This window comes from Schistocerca americana, chromosome 4 (assembly GCF_021461395.2).
Source record: "Schistocerca americana isolate TAMUIC-IGC-003095 chromosome 4, iqSchAmer2.1, whole genome shotgun sequence".
Lineage (NCBI taxonomy): Eukaryota > Metazoa > Arthropoda > Insecta > Orthoptera > Acrididae > Schistocerca > Schistocerca americana.
In genome coordinates, this window is record NC_060122.1 from 594,412,766 (window position 1) to 594,432,964 (window position 20,199).

Sequence of the window (20,199 nt, forward strand, 5' to 3'; positions counted from 1 at the left end):
TATCCGTCAACAATGACCATTCCTCTTCTTTTTCGTACTCACAGTCGCCAAAATAACATTTTTAAGCGAACGTGAACCGAACGTCAAATAGTGAGTGAGTCCACGTGACACTGGAAACTGTAATTTTATTCCTAAATGCACACATTAGTTCCCGACTGAGGTAGAGATGCAGTTAAGATACTGTACTCCCATTGTACATTCGGGATGATGACTGTTCTAATTCACACAACTTGATTTATGTTTTCCGTCGATCTTCTTAATTCGTGCTTCAACTCCATCTGTACTGACCTCGCTGTAGATGGGCGTTAAACCGTAAAACCATTATCTTCCTTTCACACACCATACAGTTAACCTATGTGCAATTCAGACAACACAAAAACCGGAAAAATTCCTTCGTTAGTAGGTGACACAGTCTTTGGCTATGTTCATACTGAAACTTAACTTTCATTTTATATTGATTTACAATATAAAATCTATACGCCGTAAGTAATTTCACCCCCATCCTTCCAGCTGAACTGCAAAACCCTTACCTAAACAGGCTTAAGTCCAACATTCACACACGCCTTCTATACTCGCAGAATATATCCATCATTGAAGTTATAGAGTACGTAGATTTCTCAAATATTTTATTATGATCATTCACAGTGTAATCGATTATAATTTCTCAAACATCAGTTCAAAATATTTTATTTATTTCTTGTTGTTTAGATGTAGCTTATGATCCAGCTAAACCAAACTACTTACAAACAGTGTAGTTTTAAAACGTCCTTAAATGCATGTTTTAAAAAAATCTACTTTTAAGATGTCCATCTATCAAGCGTTTTAGCTAGAGCCTGAAAGATTGCACATTAGGCCTGGTTGAGATGTGGTCTCATGCAGCAAGAGTAGCATAGGGAACGTGCAGCTGTGACTTGACTGTGCCAAGTTTAATGTTTCCAGCGTTGTAACATATGATTGGTAACCATGCAGAAATGTACAAAGCTGCAGTTTTCGATAATTAGCTCCTGTCCACCAAGGTAGAAGATCAAAACAGTACCACGTCGCTCAACCTACTACTGCGCTGTGGGAATGCGCTTGCGAGGAGTTGTTCATGTTACAGAGTATCCGAATATAGTATCATAGATCCGGAAATAGCAACAGTAGCAGAATTCATAAAAAGGGTAAGCAAAGTTCATTAATGTGTATTTTTGATAACAGTCATACGGTAAATTCGGCACACTGCTGTGACCTGAAAGAATAACAAAAGTTTGATGTAAACATTTCAGAACGTCAACATTTATTTGCTCGAGAAGATATTTGTACAAACAAAACAAAAGGTATTTACACGGTTCAGTCACATTAATGTGAACTGTGGTGTCACCGCCAGACACCACACTTGTTAGGTGGTAGCCTTTAAATTGGCCGCGGTCCGTTAGTATACGTCGGACCCGCGTGTCGCCACTATCAGTGATTGCAGACCGAGCGCCGCCACACGGAGGGTCTAGTCTAGAGAGACTCCCTAGCACTCGCCCCAGTTGTACAGCCGACTTTGTTATCGATGGTTCACTGTCTACATACGCTCTCACTGGCCGAGACAACAGTTTAGCATAGCCTTCAGCTACGTCATTTGCTACGACCTAGCAAGGCCCCATATTCAGTTACTTCCAGAATGTATTCTGAACAGATAATATTGTGAATCATGTACCGTCAAGACCGACGTTCATCGTTAATGGACTGAAGTTAAGTATCAAACTAATTACGTCCCTTTTCTGAATTCTGATTCCTTGTCATGTTCCAGACCTCACGTCACTATAGTTCTTTCCTCCTCACGCCAGCCTGCGTGAGCTAAAACGCGTGCATTTCGGCCTCCTCTAGTAACACGGTGTTGGCTCTTCAGCCAACACAACATGAACATCGCCAGCGTTCGAAGTCAACGTTCAGTAACCACTCACAGACGGCAGATGACAATACTGGAATGCTGGGTACACAAAACGTGTCGGGAGGGGGAAGGTCGCAGAAAACATTCTACCGAAGTTCTCACATACTCGTTCGATTTAAGATCGATTTGCAACGTTGCGCCCAGATATTTAAACGACTTTACTGTTTCAAGCAGGACAATAGTAATACTGTAGCCGAACATTACAGGTTTGTTCTTCTTACTCATCCACATTAACTTACATTTTTCCACATTTAGAAGTAGCTGTCATTCATCACACCAAATAGAAATTTTTTCTAAGTCATTCTGTATCTTCCTACAGTCACATGACCTCAGATTGCTGCCTATCATTTCTACCAAATAATTTACACTATGTAATCAAAAGTATCCTGACACCTGGTTGAAAATATCTTACAAGTTAGTAGCGTCCTCCATCGGTAATGTTGGAATTCAATATGGTGTTGGCTCACCCTTAGCCTTGATGACAGCTTCCATCTCACGGGCATACGTTCAATCATATGCTGGAAGGTTTCTTGGGGAATGTCAGCCCATTCTTCAGGTAGTTCTGCACTGAGGAGAGGTATCGATGTCGGTCGGTGAGGTCTGGCACGAATTTGGCGTTCCAAAACATCCCAAAGGCGTTCTGTAGGATTCAGGTCAGGACTCTGTGCAGGCCGCAATCACAGGGATGCTATTGCCGTGTAACCTCTCCGCCACAGGCCGATCATTATGAACAGGCGCTCGATCGTGTTGAAAGATGCAATCGTCATCCCCGAATTGTTCAACAGTGGGAAGCAAGAAGGTGCTTAAAATATCAATGTAGGCTGTGCTATGATAGTGCCACGCAAAAAAATGGGTGCAAGTCCCTTCCATGAAAAACCCGCCTCCGAATTTTACTCTTGGCACTACAAACGCTGGCAGATGACGTTCACCGGGCATTTGCTATACCCACACCCTGCTATCAGATCACCACATTGTGTACTGTGATTCGTTACTCCACACAATGTTTTTCCACTGTTCAATCGTTCAATGTTTACGCTTCATACAGCAAGCGAAGAGTCGTTTGGCATTTACCAACGTGATGTGTGGCTTATGAACAGCCGCTCGACGACGAAATCAAAGTTTTCTCACCTCCCGCCTAACTGTCATAGTACTTGCAGTGGATCCTGATGCAATTTGGAATTCCTGTGTGATGGTCTGGATAGACGCCTGCGTATTACACGTTATGACCCTCTTCAACTATCGGCAGTCTCTCTAATTAAACAGACGAGGTCGGCCTGTACGCTTTTGTGCTGCAGGTGTCCCTTCACATTTCCACTTCACTATCACATCGAAAACAGTGGACCTAGGGATGTTTAGGAGTGTGGAAATCTCGTGTATGACACAAATGACACCCAATCACCTGGCCACGTTAGCAGTCTGGGAGTTCTGCGGAGCGCCCCATTCTGCTCTCACGATGTGTAATGACTACTGAGGTCGCTGATATGCCATACCTGGGAGCACAATGCACATAATATGAAAAAGGTATGATTTTTGGGGTGTCCGTATACTTTTGATCACGTAGTGTATTCTAACCCTACTGTCCCATACTGGTGCACTAGGCGACTACGTCACAATGGCTATGATGAATGCTCTTTTTGCTGATACGTGTCCTTTTTCTGTGTGTCTTCTGAAATCCCAGAGGTACTAATGAATAACCCTGTATTTTATCGAAACACTAGAAACATTTATTTCCAAAGCATTGGCTGTGTGTCGTTCCCAGATACGGCAACGAGAGTAGATCATTCTACTCGTTTATCCCTGCTTCCGCAGCGACACGAGCGCGGCGAACCTGCGCTACCTGAACTCGACGCAGGCACTGGAAGACCTGGCCACCTTCATCCGGCAGCAGCGCCAGGAGAACCCTCAGCTGGGCGCCGCCAAGTGGGTGGTGTTCGGCGGCTCGTACGCCGGCAACCTGGCCGCCTGGGCGCGCCTCCGCTACCCGGACATCATCGACGGAGCCGTCGCCTCCAGCGGACCCGTCCTCGCACAGGCCAACTTCCCAGGTAGACTTCTGGGCGCTAGCAACAGCTGCCTGCGTCGTTATGATTCTTCATTTTGTATTTCAGACCACAACCAGGTTTTCCGGATTAATCACTAAAAGTCCAGTGATAAACCGTTTTAAAATTTTTCTACCATTTTTCTCAAGAAGAAAGACAAATATAACAAAACACATGTATTCCAGAATGAATTTGCGCTACACAGCTGAGTGTGTGCTGATACGAAACTTCTTGGCAAATTAAAACTTTGTGGTAGACAAGGATTCGAATTTGTGACCTTTGTCTTAACTTTCCATGACTATCGGTATGTGTTTAGAAATCTGCAGGTGGCTAGGAGAAATTACTGTACACGTTTTAGTCTGATTTAAAAACCAGGTACATTAAAAAAATCACTTTTCTTTAAATAATTATTTTCTGCTTTTTAGTCTCGTGTGTGAAGTTTTTCATCGATTCCAAATATTACAGAGACATTTAAATTTCAGGTTTAATTCACTTTCTTTTTATATGGCTCAACCAACTTATTGCTTCCTTCTATGTCTGTGTCGCGAAAAGACCGTGAAGGCTGAGCTAACGCCAATGGTTACCAGCAATCATTCTTCCCGCAAAATACTCACGAAAGGTACTTCAAAAGGAGGAAATGATAGTGGTAGATAAAGTACAATTCGCCACACATCAGACAAGACAGTGACTTAACATTGCATTGTCCTACGATTCTGAGCTACGCTGAAAGTTTCAAGTGCCTCGTTCATTCGTAAATGACTGTAGTAAGCAAAATACCCGGCACCATACACCAGACAAGATAAAGAGTTAATAATGTATTTTCATCCAGTTCTGAGCTTTCTTTAAAATTTCTAGTCTCTAGCTCATCGGAAAGTTAGCTTATAATGAACGCAAAACTTGTACCAAAAAGACTGTCAGGCAAGAAAGTGACCAAATAAAAACGTGGCGAAATGATAAATACATGGGAACATGTACATTTATTATTACTGCTGTTATTATTATTAATATTCATAGATCAACTACATAAATGTAAGCTCAAGGTCAGTTTGACTGGGTAAAGACACGAGTGAATAATTGGGCAAGTTTTTCTGCTGGTCCTAAAATTGTCGGACTTGCGAGTCGAAAAGTCCCTGGGCAGCGGCAGAAGAGCAGCATGAGAACTCTCGCATTGTTCTTACACTGTTTGGTGTTGTGGCACCTCATATTCTGGACTGCGGGTTCCCTAGCGGCTTTCATGTCGGATGTTGTTGTGAAAATTGTCAGAATCCTTTCAAGTGGTTATCTGCATCCAGAGTTGTCGAGAAGGCAGCAACCCAACAACAATCCCATTTGTTTACAATAGAAAGCCTTGGCTCAAGTGCCTCGGGCGTTCAGTGTTCGGCATTGGTTCCCTGCTCTCTGACATTGAACAGGATCATCCTTTCGGAGCGAATCAAACGCTCCAGTTAAACCATACATGTCTGGATTTCAGGAGAAGTCTCACGACATCTAGGTGCGGCGTCAGTGGAACCCTCTTGTTCTGAGCTCCAGGCTGTGAAGTATTATACACGATCAAAACTGTTTGTATTGTTGTCGGGTGTCCAGTCGGGTGCAGTCGCTGTCGTAACGCGATATTTCGACAGCTTACCTTGCCGTCATCGTCAGGTGATACCCGTAGAATGAGCGCCTTTGCTACATCTCGCCCTCTTTTATACTCTTATTGCCCCTCGTCCCTCCCTCCACTACTGGTCGCAAGCCGTGACGGGAAGAGTGGTGGAAGGAGAGGGGGTGGGGAGAGGGAGACGTGGCTGCAGGAAGCTGGGCGCGAACCCTGGTGCGTCGGTATTCCTGTGGCCTGTGTCGGGCGCGGAAGTCGCTCTCGGCCGATGGTGAGATTTTAGGTGGCTGAGTGCTGCGTTCCAGCTATGGTAGGAGTGAACCCAGTGTCTCTGCTGATCAGCCCATCAGCCACTCGTATTTCAATAGCCTCCTTCAGAAAACAATCCCAAAATGACGAGGTCTATCTTAGCACTTCCGTTTCATCATACTATATGGAGTCCCCTGTAGCCATGCAGTGTTCTGCAACTGCAGATTTTGTTGGTTGCTTAAATTTTGTGTGTCTTCTGTGTTCCTTGCATCTTTCTTCAATTGTCAGTGCAGTCTCCCCGATATAACTCTTACCACATTTAGATGGAATATGGTAAACGCCTGGTTTACGGAGCCCCAAGTCATCTTTCACCATACCTAATAGGGCATGCGTTTCCTAAGATGGGCTTCCTGTACACACAGTGTCCTAATGTGCCGTTCGTTCTGCGCGTGACTGAAATGTCCAAAAAGGGGAGTTCTCCAGTCTCTTCGATCTCCATGTTCTGATACTGGGTAGCAGGAAGTTCAGATGCTGGAGCACTCCTGTAGCCTTTCACTCCCAAGTGGTCATACCATAAAAGTGTCATCAACATATCTTGAAAAGAACGTAGGCTTCAGTGCAGCTGTTCCTAGAGCTTTCTCTTCGAAGTCCTCCATAAACTAGTTTGTCTAAACTAGTGACAGAGGACACCCAATGCCGATGCCATCCGTTTGTTCATAATAGTCGCCATTGACGAGAAAGAATGTTGCTGTGAACACAAATTCGAAGAGATTTGTCATTGCCGAGTTGAATTTCTCTCTCGTAAACTGGAGGGAGTTAATGAGCAGCACTCTAGTGAAGAGGGATACCACACCAAAGCTCACCACAAGGCCCTGTTCACGGAGGCGTAATTCTGACACCTGTTGAATAACATACATAAAGTACCTTATATGGTGCTGACATTTCCAGATGTAGGGGCTTAATACTTCCGTTGGACGTTTGGCCTGCCGGTACTTCGGTGTGCCTACGTTGCTTACGGTAGGACATCCTGCTTGTGAACCTTTGGCCAGCCGTAGAGCCTTGATTCTGCAGCTCGTGGCCAAAGTTTCTTGGCGATTTCGTTCGGCAAGGACTGGCGCAGAAGCTCAATAGACTTATTCATCACTCTGTTGCCAGGCTTAAAGATAACGTTGTCAAACCACTTCATTAAAAAAGGAAACATAACATTATTAAGGACTTACCATACTGTCTTATACTTGGCAGTATATTCAAAAAACAAATTGAGAAGGTAATATACAACAGACTTTATAGACATTAAATACACAAAAACGTACTTAGTATCTATAGATTTTGGTTTCAAAGAGGAGTGTCAACAGAACAGATTATATTTATCATGACACTTGACATACTATAGTGAATAAATCAGTAATTATTAACATTGGGAATGTATTGCGAGCTATCATGATGTCCTCATGCATTCATTAAAATATCGTGGAATAAGAGACACAGCAGGTTCATGGTTTTTATCTTCTGTGGGCATCAGTTCCATGTTGCTCACATAGCAATAGGCATTCAGAATTTCAAATTATCGGACAAGGTTTACCACAGGATTCTATTTTGGGTACTCTGTTGTTTCTGATGAAGACAAATGAATTTCTGCCTGCATTGTCAGCAGATTTTAGTTTTCACCCTTCTGCATGTGATAAAAATGCTGAAAAGAGTACTAGCAAAATATTTGAAAAATTAACAGTTCGTTCAAGACAAATGAATCATCTCTAAAATTTTGATAAGATTCAGTACTTATAGCTGAGTATTCCTCACAGTACTTTACAAGCTATAAAATATCTATTCAGACAATGATACATAGGAAGCAGAAAGTTTTTGAGAGTAATATAGAACTGGAAGATCTGCATCCTAGAATTAATTAATGAAACACCTTAGTTAGGCTAGATGTGCTGCATACTTTGAAACGTCCCCTTAGAAAAATTAATGAATTACTGTGCTGGATCTGACACACAATATTTTTAGCGCAACGCAATCTGACTTTTAATAATCCCTACAAAAGAATGGCCCTGACTAACAATAACCTATACCTTTCATGAATCACTTACCTCACAAAAATCTTCATTACTCGAACTACTGCAATACAGCGAGCGCCAATACTGCCAGCTAAATAAAAGATTCTAACTACTGAAGTCACTAACTACTGATAGGCATAGTTAGCAAATGAAAGATTTTGATAGAGAACACACACGTCCAGATCATCCGCTCTCAAAACTCCGCCATCTCTCTCCCCACATCCACCACTGCTGGCGGCTCACCTCCAACTGCGCAACGCTACGCGCTGTTCACATCTAACTGCCCACTACAATAGAGAACTTTTCAACAATGCAAACCAGACACAGACTGCACACAGCACAGCCAGTGATTTTCATACAGGGCGCTACTTGGCATTACCAATATAAAAACCTAAACAGCCTACTTGCAACTTGATTGTGATTTAAAAATGGCAAATTAGTTCGTTCTTCATATTTCAGTTTACCAACTACTTCTTGAATCATTGTCTGAGAAAAACAGTAGACATATGTGTTATAAGAATTAAATCTGTTTTTAATTCCAGAATAACAAGGACAGATCACTTCAAAAATCTCGATGTCAGGCATAACTGTTTCTCTTTGCCAACACCAATTTTGCTCTTTTCTGAAAAAAAGCACACAAAGAGAACAATCGTGTTTCATGTTGCTGAGTAATATTTCAAGCACTGAGTGATATGCAACGATGATGAAAATAAAGGAAGCGTTAGTTTCTTCCACAAAGTAATTGGAATTTATTGCTTGTTAGAGTGAAAAGCCAGTGCGGAAAGGAAAGCAATGGAACGAAAACATTCAAACGACTGACGCGGCGCGACTTGTGTTGCAGAGTACCTGGAGGTCGTGACCGAGAGCATGCAGACGTTCGACTCGGAGTGCGTCTCTGCAGTGGCTGAAGCCACACAGGAGCTCGAGCAGCTGCTGCAGAGCGATGGCGGCGTGTCCACCATCAACGAGCTGTTCGGGTGAGTTGGCCGCTTTACTGCCCATTCCAGCTTGTAGTAGCATTTGATTGCTTGCTGTTTGCGACTAACACCAGGGAAACTTACGGTACCATGTCTCGCCACTGTTGTCAGTATTGAAGTTTCAAACGTGGATATTCTCACACCTTGCAATATCAGGAAGTATTGCAATACGTGGGAAAAATTCTCTTTGTTCGATGTTATTACATATATCGTAACACAACAGACGCTACTTCAAATATCTCATATGAGACGCATTTTTCTGCTTGATTTTTTTTTGGGGTGGGGGGCATGGGAGACTGTAAAACGAGTGTAACCCACGATGCGAGAATATCAAACTTCAGTCATCTCGTATTCAAGAATTAGAGCATTGAGAAACTTGCAACAACCTTTACACATAATTTCAGACCTTTATGAAACATTTTCTCGCTGACGACCCCAGAAAAATGCTGAAAGGCATAAAATTTGTCCCTTACTACATTTTCGAAGTTCATCCAATAAAACTGTCACATGAAGTAAGACGTTTTAATTTATTACTTCTTTGCAACTAACTCTGTTCGCAGCATTTTTGAGATAGTATTAACACATACCATTGAATGTACCGTAAAGATTACATGATTATACGACACTTTGTTCAGGGGCTACGACGTCACAAAAACGGAATGCGTGAAAGCCTACAGCATCATGCAAGACACTTAAATGTATTACTTCGTTGCTAGTAACCATTTTTTCAACTCAGTTCGCAGACAGCCAGGCACATATACCACTGGACGTAGCTGCAAAACTATACCATTGTAGAGTACATAGTTCAGGGGATACGACATCATAAATATCAAGCTTAGTGAAAATGGAACTGCAGGGCAAAATTAGGTAGACACACAGGTAAAATACCTGTACGAATAAGCGTGAAACATGTTAAATATGTGTGAAATGTATTTGACGTGTGCGAATACGAGCAAAGCCACAGATAAAAAGATCTTCTCAAACCCATGGAACGATATAAATCAAATTTGCGACATACAGTAGTTACAATCTGGAAACAAATACTGTAGGGGTAGGAACCACCATCCTGCTATTGGCGTGAGTGTGATGCCTTGGAGAGAGAAAGGAAAACGACGAGATGGACAGAGATGGAGGAGGGCGAAATGGACAGACAGAGGGGAGAGGGGATGGACAGAGAAAGGAAAGAGGAGGAGATGGACAGAGAAAGAGGGAGGAAGAGTCAGGCCGAGACGTAGGGGAGGAAGAGATGAACAGAGAAAGAGGGAGGAGGTAATGGACAGAGAAAGGAAAGAGGAGAAGATGGGATTAGGGTAAAGGAGCAGATGTGCACAGGAGGAGGACCTGATGGATAGAGGAAGAGGAGCAGATGGATAGAGGGAAGGGCAGGAGGAAATGGACTGGGAATAGGGAGTGCAGGAGGTGGACAGAGTGACGGGGTGCTGGAGATCGACAGAGAGAAGGGAGGGGGACTAGTAGAAGATTGGAATAAATACATACGCGGGCAACGCCATGTACTGGGCTGGTAGGAACATAATACGACGTGAGAAAATAATAGTGTCCACAAATAGTACTTAGACGACGGGAATCATCATAATGTTACTTAACAAGCGAATAAGTACACGGGATACGCAAAATAATGTGAACACCTGTGCTTACTTGGGAATGGGTTATTAATAAGGGGTTCAATCCCCATTTGCCCGTAATACAGCTGCGATTCTTCTTGGAATACTGGCATATAATGATTTTATAGTCTCCAGTGGAATATTATGACACTCTTCGATTAGAACTTCTTCTAAGTCCTGTAGTGACGAGGGAGGCGGAAATCTGCTCCGGCGTCTGCGCTCCAATACCGCCCACAAGCGACTGTCCTGAACAGGCAAAACGCTGCAATTCAGTTGCATGCTCCTCATACAACAATTGTACTGTCCTGCCTGTGTGAATGAGTGCATTATCGTCCTGAAATATGGCATCATTGTTGGGGAACAACATTTGAACCATGGGGTGCGCCTGATCACCTAAAATCCCATAATCTTTGGCTGTAACACGGCCTTTGAGAGTAATGATAGGAACAGCGGAATACCATGGCATGGCTTTCCGCACCATCACATTCCACCTGCATGCTTAACCGTTGGATTCAAGAAATCAGATTAGTAGGCTTCTTTTGGTGTTCTCCAGACGTAAACCCAGCCCGATGTTGGAAATAACGTAAACGTTGACTCGTCAGACCATATGACGTTTTTCCACTGAACAGGCGCCCAGGATGTATGCTTCTGACATGTTTTACGCTTCTTTGCCTTGGTTGACGTCACTAAGGGTTCGGCATAGCAGCTCGCCCGTGAATATTCGCTGTATGGAGTTCTCGGCGGACAGTATTAATAGTTACGGGGTCTCGAAGAGGGCTATTGAGCTCTGCAGTAACTTTATCCGCCGTATTTTTGTGTTGTTTTGACACAATTGATGTTAGCGTACGACGGTTTCTGTTATTTAGATTTGATTTGCACCAATTATTACTTTAAGACGATGATGTCTTTCCGCATTTTGTGTAGGCTGTCACAATTGTTGAAACAGTTGCTCTTGAAACAGCCAATAAATTGGCTCTCTTGGTTACTGATGCTCCAGCTAATCAGTCCCCCATAATACGTACTCTTTGGAACTCAGTTAGGCCTTTCATTGCATGTCGACCTCGTCCTCTGAATGCAAATACGAAATGTGCACTACTCTTAAACAACCTGCACTAATGCTTAGTCCATACTGAACACGCACAGTCCAGCGCAACACATGCCTTAGCTGCACTACTGACCCTCAAACACAACCATCCCATTACTACCACTGTGATCATTATGTTGCCTATCCCCTGTTTCTGCAGCGACGGTTATTATTCTAGTTACAGGATACACAATAATGCTCCATTAAAATACGGTCCACGTGTCGATTGAAAGTAACATTTCACTTTGTTTTGGTTAAATAGTTTCCACGTCGCTGTATGCTCTCAGCTCGGCTCAGTATTCTTTCAGTGAGGATAATCAGTCGGGTTATACAGTCCCTTTCTAAAAACTTGCGAGAAAATGTGTACAAGATCACAGTTTAAGTACGAAGATGGTAAAAAATGTTGGCCTGCTTCATGATTATACATAGTGTTTCTCACGGACAGGGGAGCTCTACGTCCGCATTGTTCGAAATCCAACAACATATAGATAGACCCTGACTGCTGATGACGCCTTTGATGGTTCCATGTACTGTGTCAGGTGGCGTATTGATTTAACGGAACTACATTTAAATGTAAGGAAGCAAGCAAAAAATGTTATAATTGAAAATAGAGAAATTTTCAGTTGATGTTTGGAAGCACTAGATAGCGTGGACCTTCTATCAAAACAATTTAAATGGCTCAGTATGAATTCCAGGCCTTATTAAAACACATATATCCAGATAACACGTGTTCCGAAACGAAAAATACATCAGCAATCAACACACTTGCAAGCCCAACGGATGGAAAGAAGGAATGGACAATCGTAAAGTACACACGTCAAAAAATGTTTTGCATCACCTCGGTTCCGAGAGATCCGGATCCTTTACGGAAAATTGGAATGGAGATCAACATAAACATCATTTCCGTCCTTTTTATTGCTCATGAAAACCACACATTGCGCATTGTACACACCATACAGCGAGGCCTTCAGAGGTGGTGGACCAGATTGCTGTACACAACGGTACCTCTAATACCCAGTAGCACATCCTCTTGCATTGTTACATGCCTGTATTCGTCGTGGCATACTATCCACAAGTTCATCATGGCTCTGTTGGACCAGATTGTCCCATTCCTCAACGGCGATTCGGCGTAGATATCTCAGAGTGGTTGGTGGGTCATGTCGTCCATGAACAACCCTTTTCAATCCATCCCAGGTATGTTCGGTTGTGTTTCTGTCTGGAGAACATGCTGGCCACTTTAGTCGAGCGATGTTGTTATCCTGAAGAAAGTCATTCACAAGATGTGTACTATGGGGACGCTTATTGTCGTCCATGAAGACGAATGCCTCGCCAACATGCTGCCGATATGGTTCACTATCGGCTGAACGATGGCATTCACGTATCGTACAGCTGTTACGGCGCCTTCCATGACCACCAGCGGCGTACGTCGGCCCCACATACTGCCACCCCAAAACATCAGGGAACCTCCACCTTGCTGCATTCGCTGGGCAGTGTATCTAAGGCGTTTGGCCTGACCGGAATGCCTCCAAACACATCCCAGATGACTTTCTGGTTGAAGGCATATGCGACACTCATCTGTGAAGATAACGTGATGGCAATCCTGAGCGGTCCATTCGGCATGTTGTTGGGCCCATCTGTACCGCGCTGCATGGTGCCGTGGTTGGAAAGATGGACCTCGCCATGGACGTCAGGAGTGAAGTTGCGCATCATGCAGCTTATTGCGCGCGGGTTGAGTCATAACACGACGTCCTGTGGCTGCACGTAAAGCATTATACAACATGGTAGCGTTGCTGTCAGGCTTCCTCCGAGCCATAATAAGTCGGTAGCGGTCATCCACTGCAGTAGTAGCCCGTGGGCGGCCTAAGCGAGGCATGTCATCGGCAGTTCCTGTCTCTCTCTGTATCTCCTCCATGTCCGAACAACATCGCTTTGGTTCACTCCGAGACGCCTGGACACTTCCCTTGTTGAGAAAGTAACAATGCGTACGCGATCGAACCTCAGTATTGACTCTCTAGGCATGGTTGAGCTACAGACAACACGAGCCATGTACATCCTTCCTGGTGGAATGACTGGAACTGGTCGGATGTCGGATACCCTCTGTCTAATAGGCGCTGCTCGTGCATGGTTGTTTAGATCTTCGGGCGGGTGTAGTGTCATCTCTGGACAGTCAAAGGGAATGTGCCTGTGATACAATATCCACAGTTAACGTCTATCTTCGGAGTTCTGGGAACCGGGGGTGATGCAAAACTTTTTTTGATGTGTGTCTTTACTTAGCTAAATTATGGTCATATTACTTTAACTCTTTAGGTAAATTGGAGATGATTCAAATTTGTTGCATAAACGAATGTGTAAATAAAATTTAAACAACACCACGGACATGTCTTCCACTCATACAACAAGCAGTTAAATTAATCCTGAGTCCAAAATTCATTCACACAAATGCAGCAAAAACGATGGTAAATTAAAATCAGTGCTCAAACCCATAAAACAAAAATTACTGTGCCACGAACAGACAGAAACCTTTAGAAGAGTAGAGTAGCCATCGGAAAAGTTTTTTAAGAAAACCTAGGGAACGGATCTGAATGTTGGTACAGTCTCTACACTATTCTGGTCAGCAATGATGTGCAACGAGTGTCAATGCCTACGATCCAGAATTCAACTTTACCCGTGAATTCCGTAGCAATAAGTAGCAGATTATGTTCTAGGGCGATGTGCTTCTCGGGCGTATAAATAGAAAGCATAGAGCCATCCTCTAGCTCGAAATAATACTGAATTCTACTAACTGCTTATAGCGTCCGTGCACCCCCCCCCCCACCCCCCCCCCCACCCATGCCATTGGATGGCCGTCCTCCAGCTATGGATGGTAAACGACTGATTGCAAGGGGATGTGGGGGGCCGTTAGGTCAGTAGGTCAGAACTCGCGTATGCCCCTGGCGAGACGAGAAGCGGACCGTTGCTTAGATACAGGCAAAGAGGTTATACAGCGTTTTCGATAACATGTCGAAACAGCGCAAAGGTAAAAAAGAATGCAAAATATTGTTCACATTCCTACCAGAAGCTACGGCTTGGTGAGAAAGATCAGTCCAATAGACCGTGTTGCACGAATTACACCCAATACTCCCGTGGTGTAACTGATGAGGATTTTTAGAACTCGAACGACGACTTTTCTACTAATTCACGTACCCTGATAAATGTAGCCATCCTTCATCAGAAAACCGGGCATTTCAGCATGATCTTCTTCCCCACATACAGACTGCGGTAGCCATTTGCTGTAATGACGCCCAGTAGCAGTATTTGAATTGGTCAGTCGACAGTTACTTTGTGAGGTTTCAGTTTGTGCTTGTGCACAATTGTAGAAGCAGATACCGCTGATACCCCAATCTAAAATGATTTTCCCGGACAACAAGGCTTTTCTTAACTGTCCCAGTTTTGCTAAAACTGATGTGCTACCTATCAGTTCGTCAGGACGGGCAGTATGACTAACTTGCCAGAGCCCTCAGAACGGGTAACAACATCACCAGCAATCACAGCTGGCCACACAACACAACACACATCACTTGCGTCACTGGCGAAACACATTAAATGTTAAAATATTGTACTTTAGAACCATCATCTCATAGAAGCGTAGTTGAAGATTGTTGTTGTTGTGGTCTTCAGTCCTGACAGCCTTGGGAGAGCCAGTCCTGACAAAACTCTACCATCTGGTGAGCAAGATGTATGAGACAGGCGAAATACCCTCAGATTCAAGAAGAATATAATAATTCCAATCCCAAAGAAAGCAGGTGTTGACAGATGAGATAATAACCGAACTATCAGTTTAATAAGTCACGGCTGTAAAATACTAACGCGAATTCTTTACAGACGAATGGAAAAACTAGTAGAAGCCAACCTCGGGGAAGATCAGTTTGGATTCCGTAGAAATGTTGGAACACGTGAGGCAATACTGACCCTACGACTTCTCTTAGAAGCTAGATTAAGGAAAGGCAAACCCACATTTCTAGCATTTGTAGACTTAGAGAAAGCTTTTGACAATGTTGACTGGAATACTCTCTTTCAAATTCTAAAGGTGGCAGGGGTAAAATACAGGGAGCGAAAAGCTATTTACAATTTGTACAGAAACCAGATGGCAGTTATAAGAGTCGAGGGACATGAAAGGGAAGCAGTGGTTGGGAACGGAGTGAGACAGGGTTGTAGCCTCGCCCCGTTGTTATTCAATCTCTATATTGAGCAAGCAGTGAAGCAAACAAAAGAAAAATTCAGAGTAGGTATTAAATTCCATGGAGAAGAAATAAAAACTTTGAGGTTCGCCGATGGCATTGTCATTGTGTCAGAGACAGCAAAGGACTTGGAAGAGCAGTTGAACGGAATGGATAGTGTCTTGAAAGAAGGATATAAGATGAACATCAACAAAAACAAACGAGGATAACGGAATGTAGTCGAATTAAATCGGGTGATGCTGAGGGAATTAGATTAGGAAATGAGTCACTTAAAGTAGTAAAGGAGTTTTGCTATTTGGAGGGCAAAATAACTGATAATGGTCGAAGTAGAGAGGATATAAAATGTAGACTGGCAATGGCAAGGAAAGCGTATCTGAAGAAGAGAAATTTGTTAACATCGAGTATAGATTTAAATGTCAGGAAGTCGTTTCTGAAAGTATTTGTATGGAGTGTAGCCATGTATGGAAGTGAAACGTGGAAGATAAATAGTTTAGACAGGAAGAAAATAGAAGCTTTCGAAATGTGGTGCTACAGAAGAATGCTGAAGATTAGATGGGTAGATCACATAACTAATGAGGAAGTATTGAATAGAATTGGGGAGAAGTTTGTGGCACAACTTGATTAGAAGAAGGGCTCGGTTGGTAGGACGTTCTGAGGCATCGAGGGATCACCAATTTAGTATTGGAGGGCAGCTTGGAGGGTAAAAATCGTAGAGGGAGACCAAGAGATGAATAAACCAAGTAGATTCAGAAGGATGTAGGTTGCAGTAGGTACTGGGAGATGAAGAAGCTTGCACAGGGTAGTGTAGCCTGGAGAGCTGCATCAAACCAGTGATATGAGTCCCATATGTACGACAGATTCTTGGCGATATATATGTTCTCCGCGAGTTCACTCAAGATACAAGCGTCTATCACTCCACCACAGTTTGTCTCTGTACAGGTACATTTTTAAAATGGTCAACAAAAGCGGGCGAGTGACACCGTGGACGTATCGAACTGGTAAAGGGCCGGTGGAGGGGGGGGGGGGGGGATTCTCTCAGAGGGACCCTTTTATTCACGATTGTGTCAATGGTATACCTCTCTCTGATCACGCCGCAGGATCAGAGGAGGACTGAAAAACATAAGCAATGAGAACCTTTTGCTTCTTTGGACCACGTTTAAATTTCGTCGACATCCCTACCGTTCCTTTACGTACACCAGAGAAAAAAATTTAGGTCTTAATGCAATCCAAAGAGGTGCGATCACGTTCAACGGACTTTCTAGCCCACGAGAGATCGGTTGATTCCTAGAGGGGTGGGGGAAGGGGATGTCAGCTGTGTCAAAAATTTTCAGAAATATCGTCCTGTTGCTCAGCACACTACGAACTGTCACTGTTGCTTTTAACAGCGATATGTGTGGTAATCAACGCTGCAAAGGAAATGGATGGTTTGATCGATGCCCTTTTGCCCGTCCCTAATGCCTCTTCGTATCGATTCTGAGCGACTGAATGTGTAAAATGTTTTCCGTGGCCATTCGTAATAGAACCACGGGATTCCAGCCGTGGGCGTCGAGGTTCTGACAGCCGTCGCAATGGCTTCAAGAGAAACTGTGGAATGTGGCGACCTTCCTATCGTGTGACACATCCACCATAGCGTTGTGCATAATTTTTGGGATATTTTTATGCCAATGTGACATTTCAACCACCTCACATGAACCTCTGAGTTGTGACCTGTCTTTGTGTGAGTCGACACCTTGCTGTCTGATGCGTCGCCGAGCCCTTTTGCATCAACACAGACAAAGAATGCAGGCACCTTTCAGACAAATATCATACTTTTACGTCGCAATGGTTGACAATTACGACATTTCTAAAAATTGCTCCCTTAAAATTATGTTGCACTGTACATTTAGAAGGTGTTTGCTGCTTATGTTACGCCCATCCATCTGATACTTTTTGATTTAGGAGTTCTAAGTTGCTGTAACCCTCCACCACCCTTCCAAATGATAGATCGTGTTCTTTTGGAAAATGAGCATCTGTTTTTCTCACTCCACTACGAGTTACGCAGATACTTTTGTCTTGTAGCAGTCTCTCTGTAAAGAAAATGACTGAAGCACACTCATATTTTATTTTTGCAGATGACTTTTCATTCTTTTCCTCTGATAATACGATGGATTCGCTGTGGAAAAACAGTTACCGAAACGTAATTTTGTCGAGTCAGGGCCTGAGATTCAGTAAAATTTACAATTCTACTCCATCAAAAAGCCATTCACCTGACAATTTTTTAGTCTCTTCAAAGATCAAATCACAAAAGATTTTTAAAGAAGCATAATCAAATTTGAAACAAATATGTTAAAAATCTATGCGATTAGTACTCCAGCAAATCAACTACGGAAAATCAGCAAGCATGGCTCACCTAGGGAAATCAAGACTTAAACTGTTGCTTGAAACTCTGTAACAAATTCCCTTCGGTTGATCTCTCCACTTCATCTGACATTTCTTCACGATTTTTGTCTTTGTATAGATCGGCAAGGTGTGAGTCAAGTGCACGTCCTCCAGAGCAGTTCTGACATTGATGAATCATGCAAGTTTCTCTATTTAGTGGTGCACACCGTCAAGCCAAACAAAAATTTATAGTTCTTGCCAATAATGCAACTAGCAAGCATCAATTTGGTATTTTGGTGAACTGTGCTAGCACTCGCTGAGTGAACATCTGGGGAACCAAAGACACACAATGTCTTGGCCCGAGTTTACAGAATTTTGAGAAATTGATATCCTTGCGGTGCTTCACAAGAAGTAGGGGTCGGTTGATAGGACACGTTCTGAGGCGTCAAGGGATCACCAATTTAATACTGGAGGGAAGCGTGGAGGATAAAATTCGTAGAGAGGGACCAAGAGATGAGTACACGCAGAAGATTCAGAAGGATGTAGGTTCAGTAGTCATTTGGAGATGAAGAGGCTTGCACAATATAGGAAAGCAGGGAGAGCTGCGGCAAACCAGTATTTGGACTGAAGACCCAAAAACAACATCAACAATGAAAAACACACATGGGCGCTACTGCTGATCTAATTTACAGCTGAAAGTGAACTTGACGAGAATTATTAAAGTAAACAATGTTATTCCACAACGTTGGCACTGAAAACATCTTGTGCTCGATAAGGCACTTTTAGCTAGTTCTCTCGTCCGGACTTCTTCCCACGCTTGGAATGCATTTAGCACAGCAGTATGATCAGATGGCCACGGGCAAATGGTTTTTGTTGATACTTCAAAGGGCGATTTTCCATACCACTAATAAAACCGCTGGGAAAATAGAGCTGTTGAAACATGTTTCTCAAACTGCATACTGAACTGTAGTAACATACGTTCTTATACTTAAGAAATGAGGGTTGGTGTGCTTTTAATTACTCACCTTCCTTATCTGGCAGTACAAAACACATGCCACTCCAATGAAATAACATGCTAAACATTAGTATACATGTTCATATAGGTCAGAAGCGAAGTTTTTAAGCTTTCAGCTACCCACTTTCAAAGTCACCCAATCATTATAGCGATTCCAGGTTAGGATATAACTTTATATTACAGTGAAAAACGTTTGTCACCGTTTGCTGATAATGCTGACACACCTTTCAAACAGTGGAGTCTACATGACGTTTCGATGAAACAATGTACTGAACAGTAGCAACGTATTTCATGGATTATAATATGCTATGGACCATAGGGTGCCCTTAATCCTCAAGCATTTTTAAATGACATTTTTAACCATTTTATTAACAGATTGCAAAACCAGATAAAAAAATATTCCTAGTTCATAAAACCGAACTGATCTTTAAATTCCCTGAAAATCGTCATATGAATTTTCTTCTCCTACATCTACATCTACATTTATACTCCGCAAGCCACCCAACGGTGTGTGGCGGAGGGCACTTTACGTGCCACTGTCATTACCTCCCTTTCCTGTTCCAGTCGCGTATGGTTCGCGGGAAGAACGACTGTCTGAAAGCCTCCGTGCGCGCTCTAATCTCTCTAATTTTACATTCGTGATCTCCTCGGGAGGTATAAGTAGGGGGAAGCAATATATTCGATACCTCATCCAGAAACGCACCCTCTCGAAACCTGGCGAGCAAGCTACACCGCGATGCAGAGCGCCTCTCTTGCAGAGTCTGCCACTTGAGTTTATTAAACATCTCCGTAACACTATCACGGTTACCAAATAACCCTGTGACGAAACGCGCCGCTCTTCTTTGGATCTTCTCTATCTCCTCCGTCAAAACGATCTGGTACGGATCCCACACTGATGAGCAATACTCAAGTATAGGTCGAACGAGTGTTTTGTAAGCCACCTCCTTTGTTGATGGACTACATTTTCTAAGCACTCTCCCCTGCTTGTTGTTGTTGTTGTTGTTGTTGTTGTTGTTGTTGTTCTTGTTCTTTTTCTTTGTCTTCTTGTTCTTCATCGACATCGTTG

At 43.2% G+C, this 20,199-nt stretch overlaps 1 protein-coding gene across 1 annotated transcript in view; it reads left to right on the plus strand.

The window, feature by feature from the left end:
• LOC124613030 (putative serine protease K12H4.7) overlaps window positions 1-20,199 on the plus strand; it is an 85,345-nt gene that overhangs the window by 23,733 nt on the left and 41,413 nt on the right. The window contains exons 4-5 of the mRNA XM_047141598.1: window positions 3,728-3,963; window positions 8,702-8,837. Of these exons, the coding sequence (XP_046997554.1) occupies window positions 3,728-3,963; window positions 8,702-8,837 (372 nt within the window). The remainder of the gene's footprint in view (window positions 1-3,727; window positions 3,964-8,701; window positions 8,838-20,199) is intronic.